The 15,358-nt window shown below is 40.3% G+C and overlaps 1 protein-coding gene and 1 long non-coding RNA gene across 2 annotated transcripts; both read right to left on the bottom strand.

Annotated features, from left to right (window-relative positions):
* Positions 1 to 138: 138 nt before the first annotated feature.
* LOC135550731 (cytochrome P450 1A1) lies at positions 139 to 4,142 on the bottom strand. Its single transcript, XM_064981792.1, has 7 exons — positions 4,011 to 4,142; positions 2,601 to 3,473; positions 2,365 to 2,491; positions 2,160 to 2,249; positions 1,843 to 1,966; positions 1,608 to 1,694; positions 139 to 1,463 (listed from the first exon to the last, which is right to left on the bottom strand). Exons 2-7 carry the CDS (start codon positions 3,438 to 3,440, stop codon positions 1,163 to 1,165), a joined length of 1,569 nt encoding a protein of 522 aa, XP_064837864.1. The 5' UTR covers positions 3,441 to 3,473; positions 4,011 to 4,142; the 3' UTR covers positions 139 to 1,162.
* Positions 4,143 to 9,496: 5,354 nt separating this feature from the next.
* Positions 9,497 to 13,513, bottom strand: LOC135550724 (uncharacterized). Its single transcript, XR_010457137.1, has 2 exons — positions 13,214 to 13,513; positions 9,497 to 11,443 (listed from the first exon to the last, which is right to left on the bottom strand). It is a non-coding gene; the product is annotated as an uncharacterized LOC135550724 (long non-coding RNA).
* Positions 13,514 to 15,358: the final 1,845 nt, after the last annotated feature.

Raw genomic sequence — 15,358 nt, 5'->3', positions numbered from 1 at the left:
TCTCATCTAGCTAGTAGTGTTACAGATGTACTCTTTGATCAGCCAAATACCGATGTCCTCTCCTAATGATTGGCCTGTGTATATTAGCTTGTGAATGCATGCATGGGTTGTCAATGAGATAAAAAAAGAGAGCACAAGTTTATTGATTTTCAGCTTTTATTTCAGTAGCTACCTAGATAGCTACCAACAACACAATGCATAGTGTATACAGTTGGGGTTTTAGTTATCGAGAGTCCTTCGTTACATTATAAAATGTTGACATTTATAACACAGTCACTAATACATACGTATTTTGGTATCCTGACAAAGCCACCACAATATATACACATTTTAGGCACATTTCAAAAAAGGACTTTCCAAATTACATCTAGGCTTAAAAATGTACACAAACAATCAATCACATGTTGGTGGGATACGAACATAGCTTCAGTGTGTTGTGTCCACATTTGACTGATTTATTCAGTGGAATAAAAATATCTAGCTTAGAATTGGGAGGATACATCCATTCAACTCTGTCTGTGACCACCTGAACAATAACTAAAAAAGTACGAGAACAGGCACTTTATGATGTAGGTTGTAACATTTTTGCCTCAAAAAATTCTGTAGCAAAAAATTATACCCAAACATAGAACTAAATAACAATGCTCTTTAAAACCCCATCATGGATTTATGTATATGTTTTAAAGATGTATCCTCTTTAAAGCGATCTGATACAGTATATGAGCTGTGATCAAGGCAAGAGGAGCAGTAAAACACGATGATGTAGAACAAAAAGGCAGCTAAACAGCTATAGTCTCTCCTGATATCTCCTGATGCAACACCTGACAAACTCTAGGAGGCCCTGTGGTATGCTGGTCATTGAAACTAATCAACTCTATGAGTTTGTGAAGGTCCTTTATCCAATACAACACTTGTTCGAAATCCCCCTACATACCATTTCAGATTATAATTTTATCGATTTCAAATTGTCTACAATTTGACTCAGATTTCCCTCGCTGTTAATTCTCCAATGAATCAAGAGAGGTGTCAAGCCCAGTCGTTCCTAGAGAGAAAATGTACCCTCTGACATTTAAATCTGAACTCATCTCATGCCATCAAGTATGTAGGGCTAACTATAAATCAGTTATAGTGATGTTGAGAATCATAAATGTGACCATGGCCCTCACTCCTCCTGCCCCCATGGCCGCAGGCTAGCCTTCAGCTGACAGCGCTTGTGCTTCATGGTGAGGCCGTACTCTGGGGTCATATCCAGCGGGTGCCCAGGTTTCTCCTGGAAGCGCAGCCTTTGGAGCAGGATGGCCAGGAAGAGGTAGACCTCGTTGCGTCCGATGGCCTCACCGATGCAGCGGCGCTTGCCCATGCCGAATACGAGCACCTTCTCCCCCTCCAGCTTGTTGAGTTCTGTCCCATCAGCACTCAGGAAACGGTCAGGGTTGAATGAAGAAGGCTCCTTCCACAGCTCCCTGAAGAGCACAGAGGTAACAATTTACATTAGGTTCTTGTTATACCTGTGTAGTAACTGTAATTACTACATTAACAACACTGTTTTTGCACAGTAGTTGCATAGTAATAGGGTTGAGAGGTTTTAGTTTAAAAATACTACTCACGGGTCATGGTTGACCTGCCACTGGTTGATGAAGACACAGGTGTCCTTGGGAATGAAGTAGCCATTGAGCGATGTATCCTTGATCGTGCTAAAAAAATATTGACAATACCAGTCAGACCATGCCATGTGTCTATAATGTGTATCTGATATTGTAAATGTCTGTTTGGCTGATATTGTAAATGTCAGTTTGGCTGATAATGTAAATTTGTGTTTGAGCAGGTGCAAGTGCAACTCACCAGTGTGGGATGGTGAACGGCAGGAAGGAAGAGTGTCGGAAGATCTCCAGGATGAAGGCTTCCAGCAGAGGTAAGTTAATTTTGTCTGAGAGACGGGGAGTACGAATCATTCCCACCTTTTCCTCTGTTGGGAGGACAATAGAGAACATTGGATATCAAAAAAGAATGGGACAGGTAGTGACAGGGCAGTAAGCCACAATCTTTTGAATCATGACTCTATAGAATTACATATAGAACTGATTTATAGGATCTCTGTGGATGACTCATTTCATTTAGGGAACAGAACTATCTGTTAAAACCAGCAAGGTTCAACTTACTCAGTTCCTGATGCAGTCTTTCCTGGATCTCTGGATAAGCCACAAGGTACACAACAGCCCATGACAGAGCTGTGCTGATGGTGTCAAAACCTTGAGAGGGAGACAGAAGCCGCATTGCATAATTAAAACATCTTACAAATGTACATTTGTTCAAATGATATGGAGTGACTCAGCATAACTGTCGCGTTATTTTTACTCAACTCACCTGCCCCAAACAGATCATTGACAATGCCCACAATCTTCTCATCAGAAACCTGGATGTTGGCGTTCTCATCTAGTTTCCTGTCCTCACAGTGGTCAATGAGGGAGTCAGTGATGTCACGAATGTTGTCCTGAAAACAGAACAATGGACAATCACTATCACAGACAACAAACAGCAATAGATCAAACATGGAATGAAACATGTAACATCTTTGAAACATGATGCAATGTATTATTTACCTTGTCATAGCTTTCATAGTGCTCACTGACAATCTTCTGCACAAAGGTGTTGAAACGGTCATTGATATCCATAAACCTCTTCATGGTGCAGTTGGGCAGGTAACGAAGGATGGGAATGAAGTCTGCAGGGTTGCCGCTGCCCACCACCTGCCCAAACTCATCACTCATGTTCACCAAGCCCAACAGCTCCTGGTCATCATGGCTGTAGCGCCGGCCGAAGCACATTCCACAGATGACGTTGGCCACCGATACAACAATATGGCGGAAGGGGTCAAAGCTGCCACTGACATCCATGACAGAGGTCAGCTGTTTTACCAAGTACTCTCCCTCCTTGCAGACATGCTCCTCCAGGGCACAGGAGTACTCTGGGGTCGATCCCTCCAGGTTGGCGAAAGAGCGGAGGGCGCTCATAGCTAGCTTGCGGCGGGCGCGCCACACCCCAGCCTTGTCGGTGCTGAAGGCCAAGCTCTTGCCGTCGTTGATGAATTTGAAGCTGTATAGATCCGGCCTCCCGGCGAAGTCTTCCCCTTGCTTGATAAGAGCCTGGCGGACTGTCTCATTGCCACTCAGAACAACCACAGGCCGCATCCCTATTTGGATCTGGAAGACTGAGCCGTAGCGCTCGCTCATGGCAGTCAGGCTGAGGTGAGGGTTATTGTGCACCTCCAGCACATTCCCGATGATGGGCAGAGGCTTTGGTCCTGGGAGCCGTTTTAGTCCCTCTGGGATCTCTGTGTGCTTGTACTTCATGAGCATGTACACCAGGCATAGTGTTACTATGGCCACCAGCCCCTCAGACACAGAAACTGAGCCGATAATGGGTAGTATCATCAGAACCATTTTTATATGTTTTTTTAGTGGCTTGTGCACAATCTGTAAGAAGGAGAGGTACATGTTTTAGTGATTAATAGTGAGGAGAAAAATACTCCAGCTGAGTAATAAACATTGCTCGATAACATTGTTCAAAAATTGCGTTGGGAGAATTACGCACGAGTGATGCCATGCTGACTGCATGCTTTACGCATACAGCCCCATGTACTTTACGCATGGTGCACTCACACTTTTCGCGCTTTTGCAAGCCACCTTACTCTACCTGTCTTGTACTATTAAACATAGGCTACATAAAAGGCTGTATAGTATAAAAAAATGTTTTAAAGCCCTTAACTGTTACATTGCCTACACGTACGTACATTTACTTCGAATAGATTATACTAAAAAGAAGACTCAAGAATAAACGGTACAAGATAACAGTGTATAATGCATTTTGTAGCTTGTTATATTGTATTTTTAAAAAGAAGGAAAAAAACGTCCTAATATTATGTGCAAACTAGTTAATAAATGTTATTTCGTGACTTCATTCACAACAAAAAGACACCTGCTATTCCAACATATGTTTACCATTTTTATTACCTTCCGTTATGAGCCAATTGAGCCGTCTTGCAGGGAGATCGAAGAAGTTTGCAGGTGAGGTTATATTTATACAAAGCTTTTTCTCTTGCTATAAGAGAACTCCGTTTCTCTGTACTTAAAAGTAAGAATGGGAACTTCTTTTATAGAGCGCTTCTCAGCTCCATTGGCTGATGTCTGAGTGACGTAACCTCTCTCCCTCTCTTGGCTTGCCAGCAGCAGCGGCTGTCTCTGAAGGAGAGGTGTAATAAAATATCAAGCGGAAACATCACTGAGTAGTGTGTATATATATATATATATATATATATATATATATATATATAGTAGAAGTCGGAAGTTTACATACACTTAGTCAATAAAACTCGTTTTTCAACCTCTCCACAAATGTCTTGTTAACAAACTATAGTTTTGCAAGTCGGTTAAGACATCTACTTTGTGCATGACACAAGTAATTTTTCCAACAATTGTTTACAAACAGATTATTTCACTTATAATTCACTGTATCACAATTCCAGTGGGTCAGAAGTTTACATACACTTTATTGACTGTGCTTTTAAACAGCTTGGAAAATTCCAGAAGATTATGTCATGGCTTTAGAAGCTTCTGATAGGCTAATTGACATCATTTGAGTCAATTGGAGGTGTACCTGTGGATGTATTTCAAGGTCTACCTTCAAACTCAGTGCCTCTTTGCTTGACATCATGGGAAAACCTAAAGAAATCAGCCCAAGACCTCAGAAAATAAATTGTAGACCTCCACAAGTCTGGTTCATCCTTGGAAGCAATTTCCAAATGCCTGAAGGTACTAAGTTAATCTGTACAAACAATAGTATGCAAGTATAAATGCCATGGGACCACGCAGCCATCATACCGCTCAGGAAGGAGACGCGTTCTGTCTCCTAGATATGAACGTACTTTGTTGCGAAAAGTGCAAATCAATCCCAGAACAACAGCAAAGGACGTTGTGAAGATGCTGGAGGAAACAGGCATAAAAGTATCTATATCCACAGTAAAACTAGTCCTATATCGACATAACCTGAAAGGCCGCTCAGCAAGGAAGAAGCCACTGCTCCAAAACCGCATAAAAAAGCCAGACTACGGTTTGCAACTGCACATGGGGACAAAGATCATAATTTTTGGAGAAATGTTTTCTGGTCTGATGAAACAAAATTAGAACTGTTTGGCCATAATAACCATCGCTATGTTTGGCTTGCAAGCCGAAGAACACCATCCTAAACATGAATCACGGTTGTGGCAGCATCATGTTGTGGGGGTGCTTTGCTGCAGGCGGAACTGGTGCACTTCACAAAATAGATGGCATCATGAGGAAAGAAAATTATGTGGATATATTGAAGCAACATCTCAAGACATCAGTCAGGAAGTTAACGCTTGATCGCAAATGGGTCTTCCAAATGGACAATGACCCCAAGTCAAGGTATTGGAGTGGCCATCACAAAGCCCTGACCTCAATCCCATAGAAAATTTGTGGGCAGAACTGAAAAAGCATGTGCGAGCAAGGAGACCTACAAAACCTGACTCAGTTACACCAACTCTGTCAGGAGGAATGGGCCAAAATTCACCCAACTTATTGTGGGAAGCATGTGGAAGGCTACCCGAAACGTTTGACCCAAGTTAAACAATTTAAAGGCAATGCTACCAAATACTAATTGAGTGTATGTAAAATTCTGACCCACTGGGAATGTGATGAAAGAAATAAAAGCTGAATTAATCATTCTCTCTACTACTTTTCTGACATTTCACATTCTTAAAATACAGTGGTGACCCTAACTGACCTAAGACAGGGAATTTTTACTCGGATTAAATGTCAGGAATTGTGAAAAACAGAGTTTAAATGTATTTTGCTAAGGTGTATGTAAACTTCCGACTTCAACTGTATATATATATATATATATATATATATATATATATATATATATATATATATATATATATATATATATAAATAATGTAAGCTTGCATTTATTATAAAAAGAAATGTCTAAGGAGTAAAATATTTTTTTCTATGAGTGCATGCTTTCTCTGATATATCAGTGATGGGCCCTATTAAAAAAAGATGTACATACAATTTCATATAGTTTGTTATAAAAACATTTTAGAATGTCTAACCATAGGGAAATTCAATAGACTGAATGTTTAATTCTCAAACAAGTCATTCTCAGTAGGCTATTCCACATTCATATGACTTTAAAACGTTTTTTTTTTACATTTTAGATTTGATTTTAGGTTTATATCAGAATAATTGGATGAGTCTCTTTTCAGATGTTCATTAGCCTGTTGGAGGGAGTTATAAAACACACTATACAGAGAAAGACCCATTGATTTGTGGAATGATCACCAATTATATTTGCAATTGAAATAGAGCATGTTAAATGTGTTATTGTGTAATAACAATACAATAATACAATCAGCCTAACTTTTAATCATAATATATCATCATAATCATTAGCACAACCATGGAGATGTAGACTTATAATCACTATCATACCTATTCATCATACTACACATCTTACTTATAATGTTATAGATGTGGTAATTATATTTGTATTTTTTTGTTTTATTTATTTGTTTAGGCCTAAATATTTATATGTATTTTATTATGATTTTTTCCCCATTAATGTTAGAGTATTGGGCCTAATTTTGCAGGCTATGGTAGGCAGTAGGCTAATAAGCCATATTGAAAAAAGGCAATTCACCCACTCCTTATCAACATGTTATGAACTATTTATATTAAAGTATATGGAACATATTCATGAAAACAATTATATAAAGCACATTGTATAAGGATGACAGTACTTTGGGCCAGATCCAAATATTTATTATCGATGATCTATTGAACATGAACTCTTCCACACCTAATTTAAGGACACAAGCTTAATCACTTTGGGCCCACAATATTTTCTAAAGTAAATTTACCATCAGTGTCTAGTCTGTTTCCAGTGGTATTCATTTTTATATTTTATTATTAGCAAACATCAACATTTCCGCTTTAAATACTTGTTCCATAAATTAATTAACAGGAAACTGTTACGCATTGGTTATTAAGTCATAAACCCTTTGGCAATCTTTCCTTTAGGCCTACTCATTGCAACAGATTTCGATAGCGTGCAAAGGTGTAGCCTATCCCAAGCGAGAGAACTTACAGCCCCGAAGTACTTTTAATCAAGAGACTCATCTTTGACAGTTTGATAAATCTCACTCAACCTGTCAACAGTATAACGGTGGTGCATATAAGGACAATGGGAAGACGTGTGCGTCTTATTAACTTATAGGAAACAAATGTAGCCAACCTATCAAGTGTGTCATGGATGATAAAACATTCGATTGAGATAAGATACTATATTGTCTTGTCTGCTTGTGTAAGCTATCCAAAGTGTTTGACTTCGGATCCCTGTTGTGTTAATCAATATCCCAATTGGAACTTACTCAAAGGTAAGTTATATGTATTAAGACCCAGAATAGAGTCTTCTAGACCTCAGCATCTACAACACACCCTTCTGAGCGGGGTCTGTTTTGAAACAAGTCGTGATAAAAACTGTCAAATGCCATCGCGTGCGTGTACCTGTTAGCACTCGAGTTAAAGATTGGCCAAGTTGCGTGAGAGCGTTTTGGCCAAGCCCTCGCCTCCCCCAGCCCTTGGTTAAGGATGCTGGGGTGTGGGGTGGGGGAGTATTCTGTCAGCACTGCAGGGGTCAAAGGCTGAATGAGTTCATCATTACCCTTACAGTCTCTCTTCTTTTAGGAAATGTACAAACTATTCCAGATAGCCTACTGACAGTGAATATATATCGACTCTGCACAGCAATACGAGGGATTTCCAACATAGTTGGACCATGAACTGAAACATTCTCAGCGGTAATGAGGACATCGACTGAAAAGGACCTGTATAGATTGCATATGAGCACCATTGATATAGAAGGCTTTATGGTTATGAACAACATGCACAAAATCTGTTCCTCAGAATTAAATGATTATTTTTTTACTTATTTCAGCAACGTATTTTGGATGCATATACGACTTTTCTGTTAACCAGCATCATATTAGGCTGGCTGTTAGCCTATATGTTTTGATTGATAAACAAAACTTGTTGCTGAGAAATCTCACTCGACTAAATCCTAACTTAATATCCACATGCGTAATTAGACATTTAACCAAATCTCCTATCAGTGCAGGATTTACGCGCAGACATGCGTTATTCGGCACGCATATCTCTATCATTCGGGCCACAATGACCTGTCCATATACAAATAAACACGCTGAAATGGTTTACTATTGGCTTGTAGGCGTACGCCATAGAAAGGGCAAGGATGTTTTAATTGTTTTTATTGAACACAATTATGGTTAATTAGGCTATATTTTAAGCATCCACTAAGCTCTTTGTTATTTTATTTTAGTTGTTCTCTATATCATAATTTTCAACAGCTAAATGGCTATATATTAATTGTCTTTTGTGTACTTGACAATATGCCTCTATATTTTGTCTTGCGGAATGCCTGTATTTCAACTTCCAAGACCTAATGTGTTAAACATTCGGTTTTGGGTTAACTGTAGGACTATATAATTCACAATGGGTTAACTTTATTGCTCAATTGAAATAATTAGCATAATTCAACTTGAAGACGTCTCAAGACATTTAAGTGCACAATTCAGTGTATGAATGTGTGGCTATTAGACAGCGTCGCTATTAGTTTCCTAAATAGTTAAACATTTGGATGATCATTCCTGGAACCCTGGATCACAGCTAGTAGGCAACTCAAAATGTGCAGACTTTGAGGAAAGTGAAGTGTCACTCCAAAGCCAAGATAAAAGACGCCAATGTGTAATTGAAATTGTGAAAACAATAGACTAATAATTTACCACTGTTTGAGGCATATGAACACTATAATAATATTGAGATACGCTCTTAATCGCGTATTTTTTCTCCTCCGAGATAGGCCTACACACCGTATTATTGCCATGCTCAATATGATGGATAATGCCAGTCGCTGGGCTTTCGCACACTCGCCGCCCGCCCGTGCCCCTTAGCGCTACGTTCCTGCTCCTGCAGTTCGCGTGAGAAAGCGGAGCTCCCGCACGGAGGGGTGGGCTTGGTCTTCGGGACAATCCTAAATCTGCTTGGTCAGTCACGCGAAGGCAGCAGCCCATGGAAAGACACAAGGGTCTTAAACGCTGCAGAACAAAGAGCGCAGGACGTGAGACTTTTTCTTGGTCACGGAGGTGCACATATTCGCGCGCTATAGCTTCTGTAAATGCGAGGATCTTGGGCTTTGGAGTCATGCGATTTACCACTCAGGCTTCACGCAGGCATGCAACTGGCTGGCTGAAGTCAACTGCCTAAATCCACCAAATACCAATTGACCTGCATAGTCACGGTAATGTCAACCATGGCAGGTACCTTCGCGTATGAACTTGGAAACCATTTTATGACATTTCAAAGAGCTGCTTAAAAACAAAGTTCTCCAAATGAGACTGTTCACTGGTACAGCATGACACAGTCAAAGGCTGATTTATTAAGCATAAACATAAAGTATATAATCACACTAAGCATGACGCACAGCTTTGTGAGAGGAGAGGGAGACGATAGCGTGAGAGGCCATGGGAGGGACATTATTCCATACAGGTCCAGCATTCAACGTAAACATCAGGATCACACCCGTTTGAAATAGGCTTCTCTGTTCATATGGTTATGCTCTAACACGCCACTCCCTGCTCATCATTAGTGACTTACTCAATGACCTCCAACAGTTTGTATGACCTCTAGTTGCAACGCAGGTTCATACATGGAATTACATTCAAATCAAATATTTTTGGTCACATACACATATTTATGTTATTGCGGTTGTAGCGAGATGCTTGTGTTCCTAGTTCCAACAGTGCAGTAGTATCTAACAATTCACAACAATACACACACATCTAAAAGTAAAATAATGGAATTAAGAAATATATAAATATTCGATCAAGCAATGTTGGAGTGGCATTGACTAAAATACAGTAGAATATAATACAGTATATACATATGAGATGAGTAAAGTAGTATGTAAACATAATTTAAACATTATTAAAGTGACTAGTGTTCTATTATTAAAGTGGCCAGTGATTCCAAGTCTATGTATATAGGGCAGCAATTGAGGACAATAACGTGACAAATATCAATAGGAAATGTTCAAGTAGTCTGTTATTTAGTCATGTTAGGGTCACACACATACATCCAGGATGTCCATTTACAGAGCTCACATCATAACTAAAACACTGTTTAGCCCACAGCAAATTGAAATTCCCTTGAAGAATCTCCCTTTCTGAGTAATGACTGTAAAGGCAGCTGAAGTCTTCAGTCCTTTGGCACGCAATAACCAAACACCTGTCACACACCTTCAAACCAGGTATGTGTGTGTGAGTGTGAGGGAATTTTTCGTGAGTGGGTTTGCATCTGTGTGAGGGCGTGTTGTTGTGTGTGCATGAGGGCAGGAGTTTGTTATGGAGGAGGTCAACTAACCCCTGTACACAGACTGGTAGTTAGAGCAATTAACCACTCAGGTGACAGGTCAGATTGGTGCACTCATCTCTCAGTATTTTATTCTAGTCTGACAGAACAGACAGAACAGTCTGTGCTACCAGAGGATTGGAAGTGTCTTCTTTGAACTCTCAGGAAAATAAAAACATGCATGAACAGTCAGGAGAGAGCGACAATATCACCATTGTTCATACACGCAATGCCAAAGCACACAACACTTATTTATTAACATGGTATTACTGTTTATACTATGTTATTACTGTGTTTTATTACCATGTTATTACTGGGTTATTACCACTTGTTATTACCAATTCTATGGAGTACTGTAAACCATTAGAGCAGTACTTCAAATGTATTTATAAAGCCCTTCTTACATCAGCTGATATCTCAAAGTGCTGTACAGAAACCCAGCATAAAACCACAAACAGCAAGCAATGCAGGTGTAGAAGCACGGTGGCTAGGACAAAACTGCCTAGAAAGGCCAAAACCTAGGAAGAAACCTAGAGGGGAACCAGGCTATGAGGGGTGGCCAGTCCTCATCTGGCTGTTTCAGGTGGAGATAATAACAGAACATGGCCAAGACGTTCAAATGTTCATAGATGACCAGCAGGGTCAAATAATAATAATCACAGTGGTTGTCGAGGGTGCAACGGGTTAGCAGCTCAGGAGCAAATGTCAGTTGGCTTTTCATAGCCGATCATTCAGAGTATCTCTACCGCTCCTGCTGTCTCTAGAGAGTTGAAAACAGCAGGTCTGTGACAGGTAGCACGTCCGGCAAACAGGTCAGGGTTCCATAGCCACAGGCAGAACAGTTGAAACTGGAGCAGCAGCACGGCTAGGTGGAATGGGGACAGCAAGGAGTCATCAGGCCAGGTAGTCCTGAGGCATGGTCCTAGGGCTCAGGTCCTCTGAGAGAGAGAAATAATTAGAGAGAGCATACTTAAATTCACACAGGACACCGGGTAAGACAGGAGAAATACTCCAGATATAACAGACTGACGCTATCCCCCCCGTCACATAAACTACTGCAGCATAAATACTGGAGGCTGAGACAGGAGGAGTCGGGAGACACTGTAGCCCCGTCCGACGATGTCCGTACTTGTTACCCTGAAAAAGCTAACGACATCTCCTACTATGCAGATGTTTTAGGTTTTAGGGACGATCATCTGAGAGGGTTTACCTCCGCCTTTTCTTTTGACTTGAAGATGACCCAAACCCTAAGAAGGAAGAATGTGTAGTCTTTTTAAGTGGAGGGAGTGATGCATTAATGAGTGAGAAATCAGCTGTGTGGCTGAGTTGGTAGAGCATGGCACTTGCAATGCAAGAGTTGTGGGTTCAATTCCCCTGGGGTCAAATACAAAAATTAAAAAACTAGTACAAAAATGTATGCCCTCACTACTGTAAGTCACTCTCGTTAAACTAGGACAACCATCTCAGTAACGGGTGCAATAAGTACAAATACTAACAGATTGGATTAGTTTATGAAAATGTATGTTATTAATCTTTGTGTAGCATAAGATTAATCAACCAATAAATGTGCATGCCAAAACACAGACATTGAAACAAACAATTCTGAAAAATTAACCTGCAATAGAGCATGCTGGGAAATATGATAATGATGGGTGTGGTTTTGAGTGATTTACTCCACACAGATAAACATTTCATAATCACACTTAACTCTGTTTATTCATACCAACACAGGATTCATTTACACCACTGAGTGTTGAATGTAACTCCTGAATCCACTCGAAATGTTACACTGAAAAATCAACACTAGGTAAAACTGGCCAATTTGCTGTGTACCATACTATACATTGCTGGTTCACTCATACTCCCTTCTATTCTCCTACTTTCTGCTCAATAAATTCACAGAAAATACTCATTTGAAAAACAGAAATCATGGCAAAGATATCAACTATGTCAGTGCTGTATATGTAAAATGATTTAGGGAATACCAGATACAGTACATGCATAAATATCCCCATATCATTACAGCTAAAACAATTCTCACAGCTATCTTTTTAAATGTAGCAGATTACTAAAATTCCTGATGTTAAAGTTTAAACAATGAGGTAAACATTATTGCTCAGGCACAATTTAAAATAAAGAAAGAAAAAATACAATAAAATAGCTTATACAGATTCAGAAGGGTTCTATGTGGAACCCTTCTTGCTTTCCAAAGAATCACCAAAGAACCCTTTCTTCCAAAATCGGCTCTTAGGATGAAAAATGTTCTAGGTTGAACTCTTTGCCTAACAAAGAACCCTTGTCTTCCAAAAAAGGTTCATTCTTCAGATGAAAAGGGTTCTTGGAAGAACCCTATCCATCTACAAATAACCCCTTTGGAACCTTTTTTTCTAAGAATTTAGGTCGTGACACTACTCATGAATGTGTGACTGTGACCTCATACAAACCCCCTCTGGCTTGAGTAAGTCAACACGCAATCACTTACACTATACACAAACTGTAATTGAGCAACATTCTGTCTCGCTCGCTCCCGCGGCCGGCTCGAAGTGCACTCACAGGAATGCTGGGGTTCGGAACAGGGAGAGGAGGGGGCCGGTCCCCATATTGTATCACCTTCCCCTCACGGATTGTAGTGAACATAACATTAGTAACTGAGCGAACAGTCCCGGTCTCGCTCTGTCCTTAAGCAAGCCAAAGTTAAAAATACTCACCGGGAAAAACAATAGTTGCGTGCGGAAATATCTCGGTCATCCATCTTTCTGTCACGCACGAAGCTGCCATGCGCTTTTTTTACGCTGACTCAAACGGGGAGCGAAAAAATAAAGAGGACATGTCATAAAGAAAGGAAATATGAAACGCGTGTACAAAGTCAGATATACAACCACATAGTGAAAGAAGATATGGATAGGCTTGACACGCAAAACGAGCCATGCGTGAAACAAATTAACCTCGTCTGCCCCTCCAATTCTCTCAGCGGGCTTCGCAGGCTACGGAGCGGGTTGACAGCACATTTACGGGTTAATCATTGTGCCACAGACCCGGCATTGCGTGCAGACTGTGTTTGCTCTGGCTGTGCCAAGGGTCGCGAGGTTGTGTACAGAGAGAGCAGGGGAGGCATCAGCCAACCTCGCGGGTCACCCCTTTTATCAAAACAGTCACCGACCGTTTTTTGGGAAGCACGCTACTGTTGTCTAAATAGAAAAGTTTGCAGAGATTGGCCAGACTCAGATGTAGATTTCTTCTATAGAAACTAGTGCACTATAATGCATATTTCAATCAGTGTTTGGCCATAAAACAAACTGACATTAAATATTTACCAGAACATCGTAAGATATTGAATTCGGCCTACAGAAAGATCTCCCTACATTCTTCAATTGTGTTTCATTGTGTTTTTTGTATAAATAGCTAATAAAAAGGGATATTTCTAATAAACAAATATATTAACTATTGTTAGAAGCACAAATGCTCAATATGCCTAATATTTGTAGTATTAGGTCTACACTTTAAGTGTTAATATTTGTCAAGGTCTCTGACATGTGCAGATTTACTCTCACAAAAAATGTACTAAATTACCTAGAATAATTTCAACATTCTTGCTTTGCCAAAAGAGTGATACTACAGAGACAGGATGGTCAAAACAATCTCTTGTCTGAGTTGTTTCATATTCTGTGCATTCTGTCAGTCTGTGGGAAGGTGTGTGAAAGAGAGAGTGTTGTGTTGTGGCCAGGCATCTATCTGCACCATGCAGTGTTTTTCTTGGACAACACAGAAGACTTATCCCCAGGGCCCTGTTGAGTAATGGACTGAACCCGGTTCAAGCATAACAATACCTTTCACCCTACTGAGACAGGATGTCTGACACAACTGGCTACTGAATGGGTGGATGTGTGCGAGCAGCCTACACACTCATACACGTGTGTTATCACTGCTATGACTGTTGGGTGACTCGCAATGTTGTTGTAGGTTAATCTCTGCACCCACAACCAAATAAATCACGAGAGACTAGGTCTAGCTCTACTTGTCAAAGGGATCAATCAGTAATGATGTGTGCTATGGAACATTTCCTATAGCAAGAGTCAGCGGTAGCAAAGTGACTAAGTCCATCATTAAGGCCATCATCACGAAGTCAGTCTTCTGAGTCATTGCATGTGGTTTAATAGTATTGTGCATTGTGTCAGAACCCCTGACATCCATTATACTGTGTCAGGGGCTGCAGCTTTCTTCTACGGGTCCCCCAACACCAGCTCTGAGGATGTGACCCCAGGGTGAGCAGCTGTAACGTTAGATATAGAAGGAGTCTTGACAATAGTCCTGACTGTTATCATCAGTAATATGAGTTCATTGTTTTGCTGATCCTTTTCTAACTTCACACAAGCGTTTTGTGAAAGTTTTTCACTCCCTTAAGGTTACCACTTGTAAAATTCAGCACTCATTTTGCCCCTCACTCATACATCTCGGTTTCATATGTTTCTGATCCAAAGTTTTCTCATAACCGCTGTGGTTTGTGGTCCTTCGCCCGACTTACTCCGTTTAACTTGTTGTGAACAAACAAGGTATAGCAGCACACAATATGTTTATATGTTCAGCTTTAGCATTGATTTAAATTACATTTAAATTTACCATTGTAACCCATGTCATTTTGACACACACACATCATGACATCACATTTTCTTTTCCACATTTAGCCTTTGTAGGAGGTGCAATGTGGGAGATCTGTGTGTGAGGATGAAAGAGGGAAATTAACTGAAAAAGTCAATATCTTCTTTGTGTAAGGAGGCCTGGTCTCTCAGGTACTACCCACCATATGTAGTGGTGAAAGTCATTGTGTGCCAAGGCTTTATCTTTTAATCAGTTGT

This window comes from Oncorhynchus masou, chromosome 1 (genome assembly GCF_036934945.1).
Source record: "Oncorhynchus masou masou isolate Uvic2021 chromosome 1, UVic_Omas_1.1, whole genome shotgun sequence".
Taxonomy (NCBI): domain Eukaryota; kingdom Metazoa; phylum Chordata; class Actinopteri; order Salmoniformes; family Salmonidae; genus Oncorhynchus; species Oncorhynchus masou.
Note: the sequence above shows the minus strand (reverse complement) of the source record. Positions and strands in the feature narration are given on the sequence as shown.

Bases quoted from the DNA above. Each gene is read 5' to 3' on its own strand.
- LOC135550731 (XM_064981792.1), bottom strand. From the start codon at position 3,440: ATGGTTCTGATGATACTACCCATTATCGGCTCAGTTTCTGTGTCTGAG. The intron at 2,492-2,600 runs GTAAATAATACA...TTCTGTTTTCAG, and splicing joins ACTATGAAAGCTATGACAAG to GACAACATTCGTGACATCAC. The intron at 2,250-2,364 runs GTGAGTTGAGTA...CTCCCTCTCAAG, and splicing joins CAATGATCTGTTTGGGGCAG to GTTTTGACACCATCAGCACA.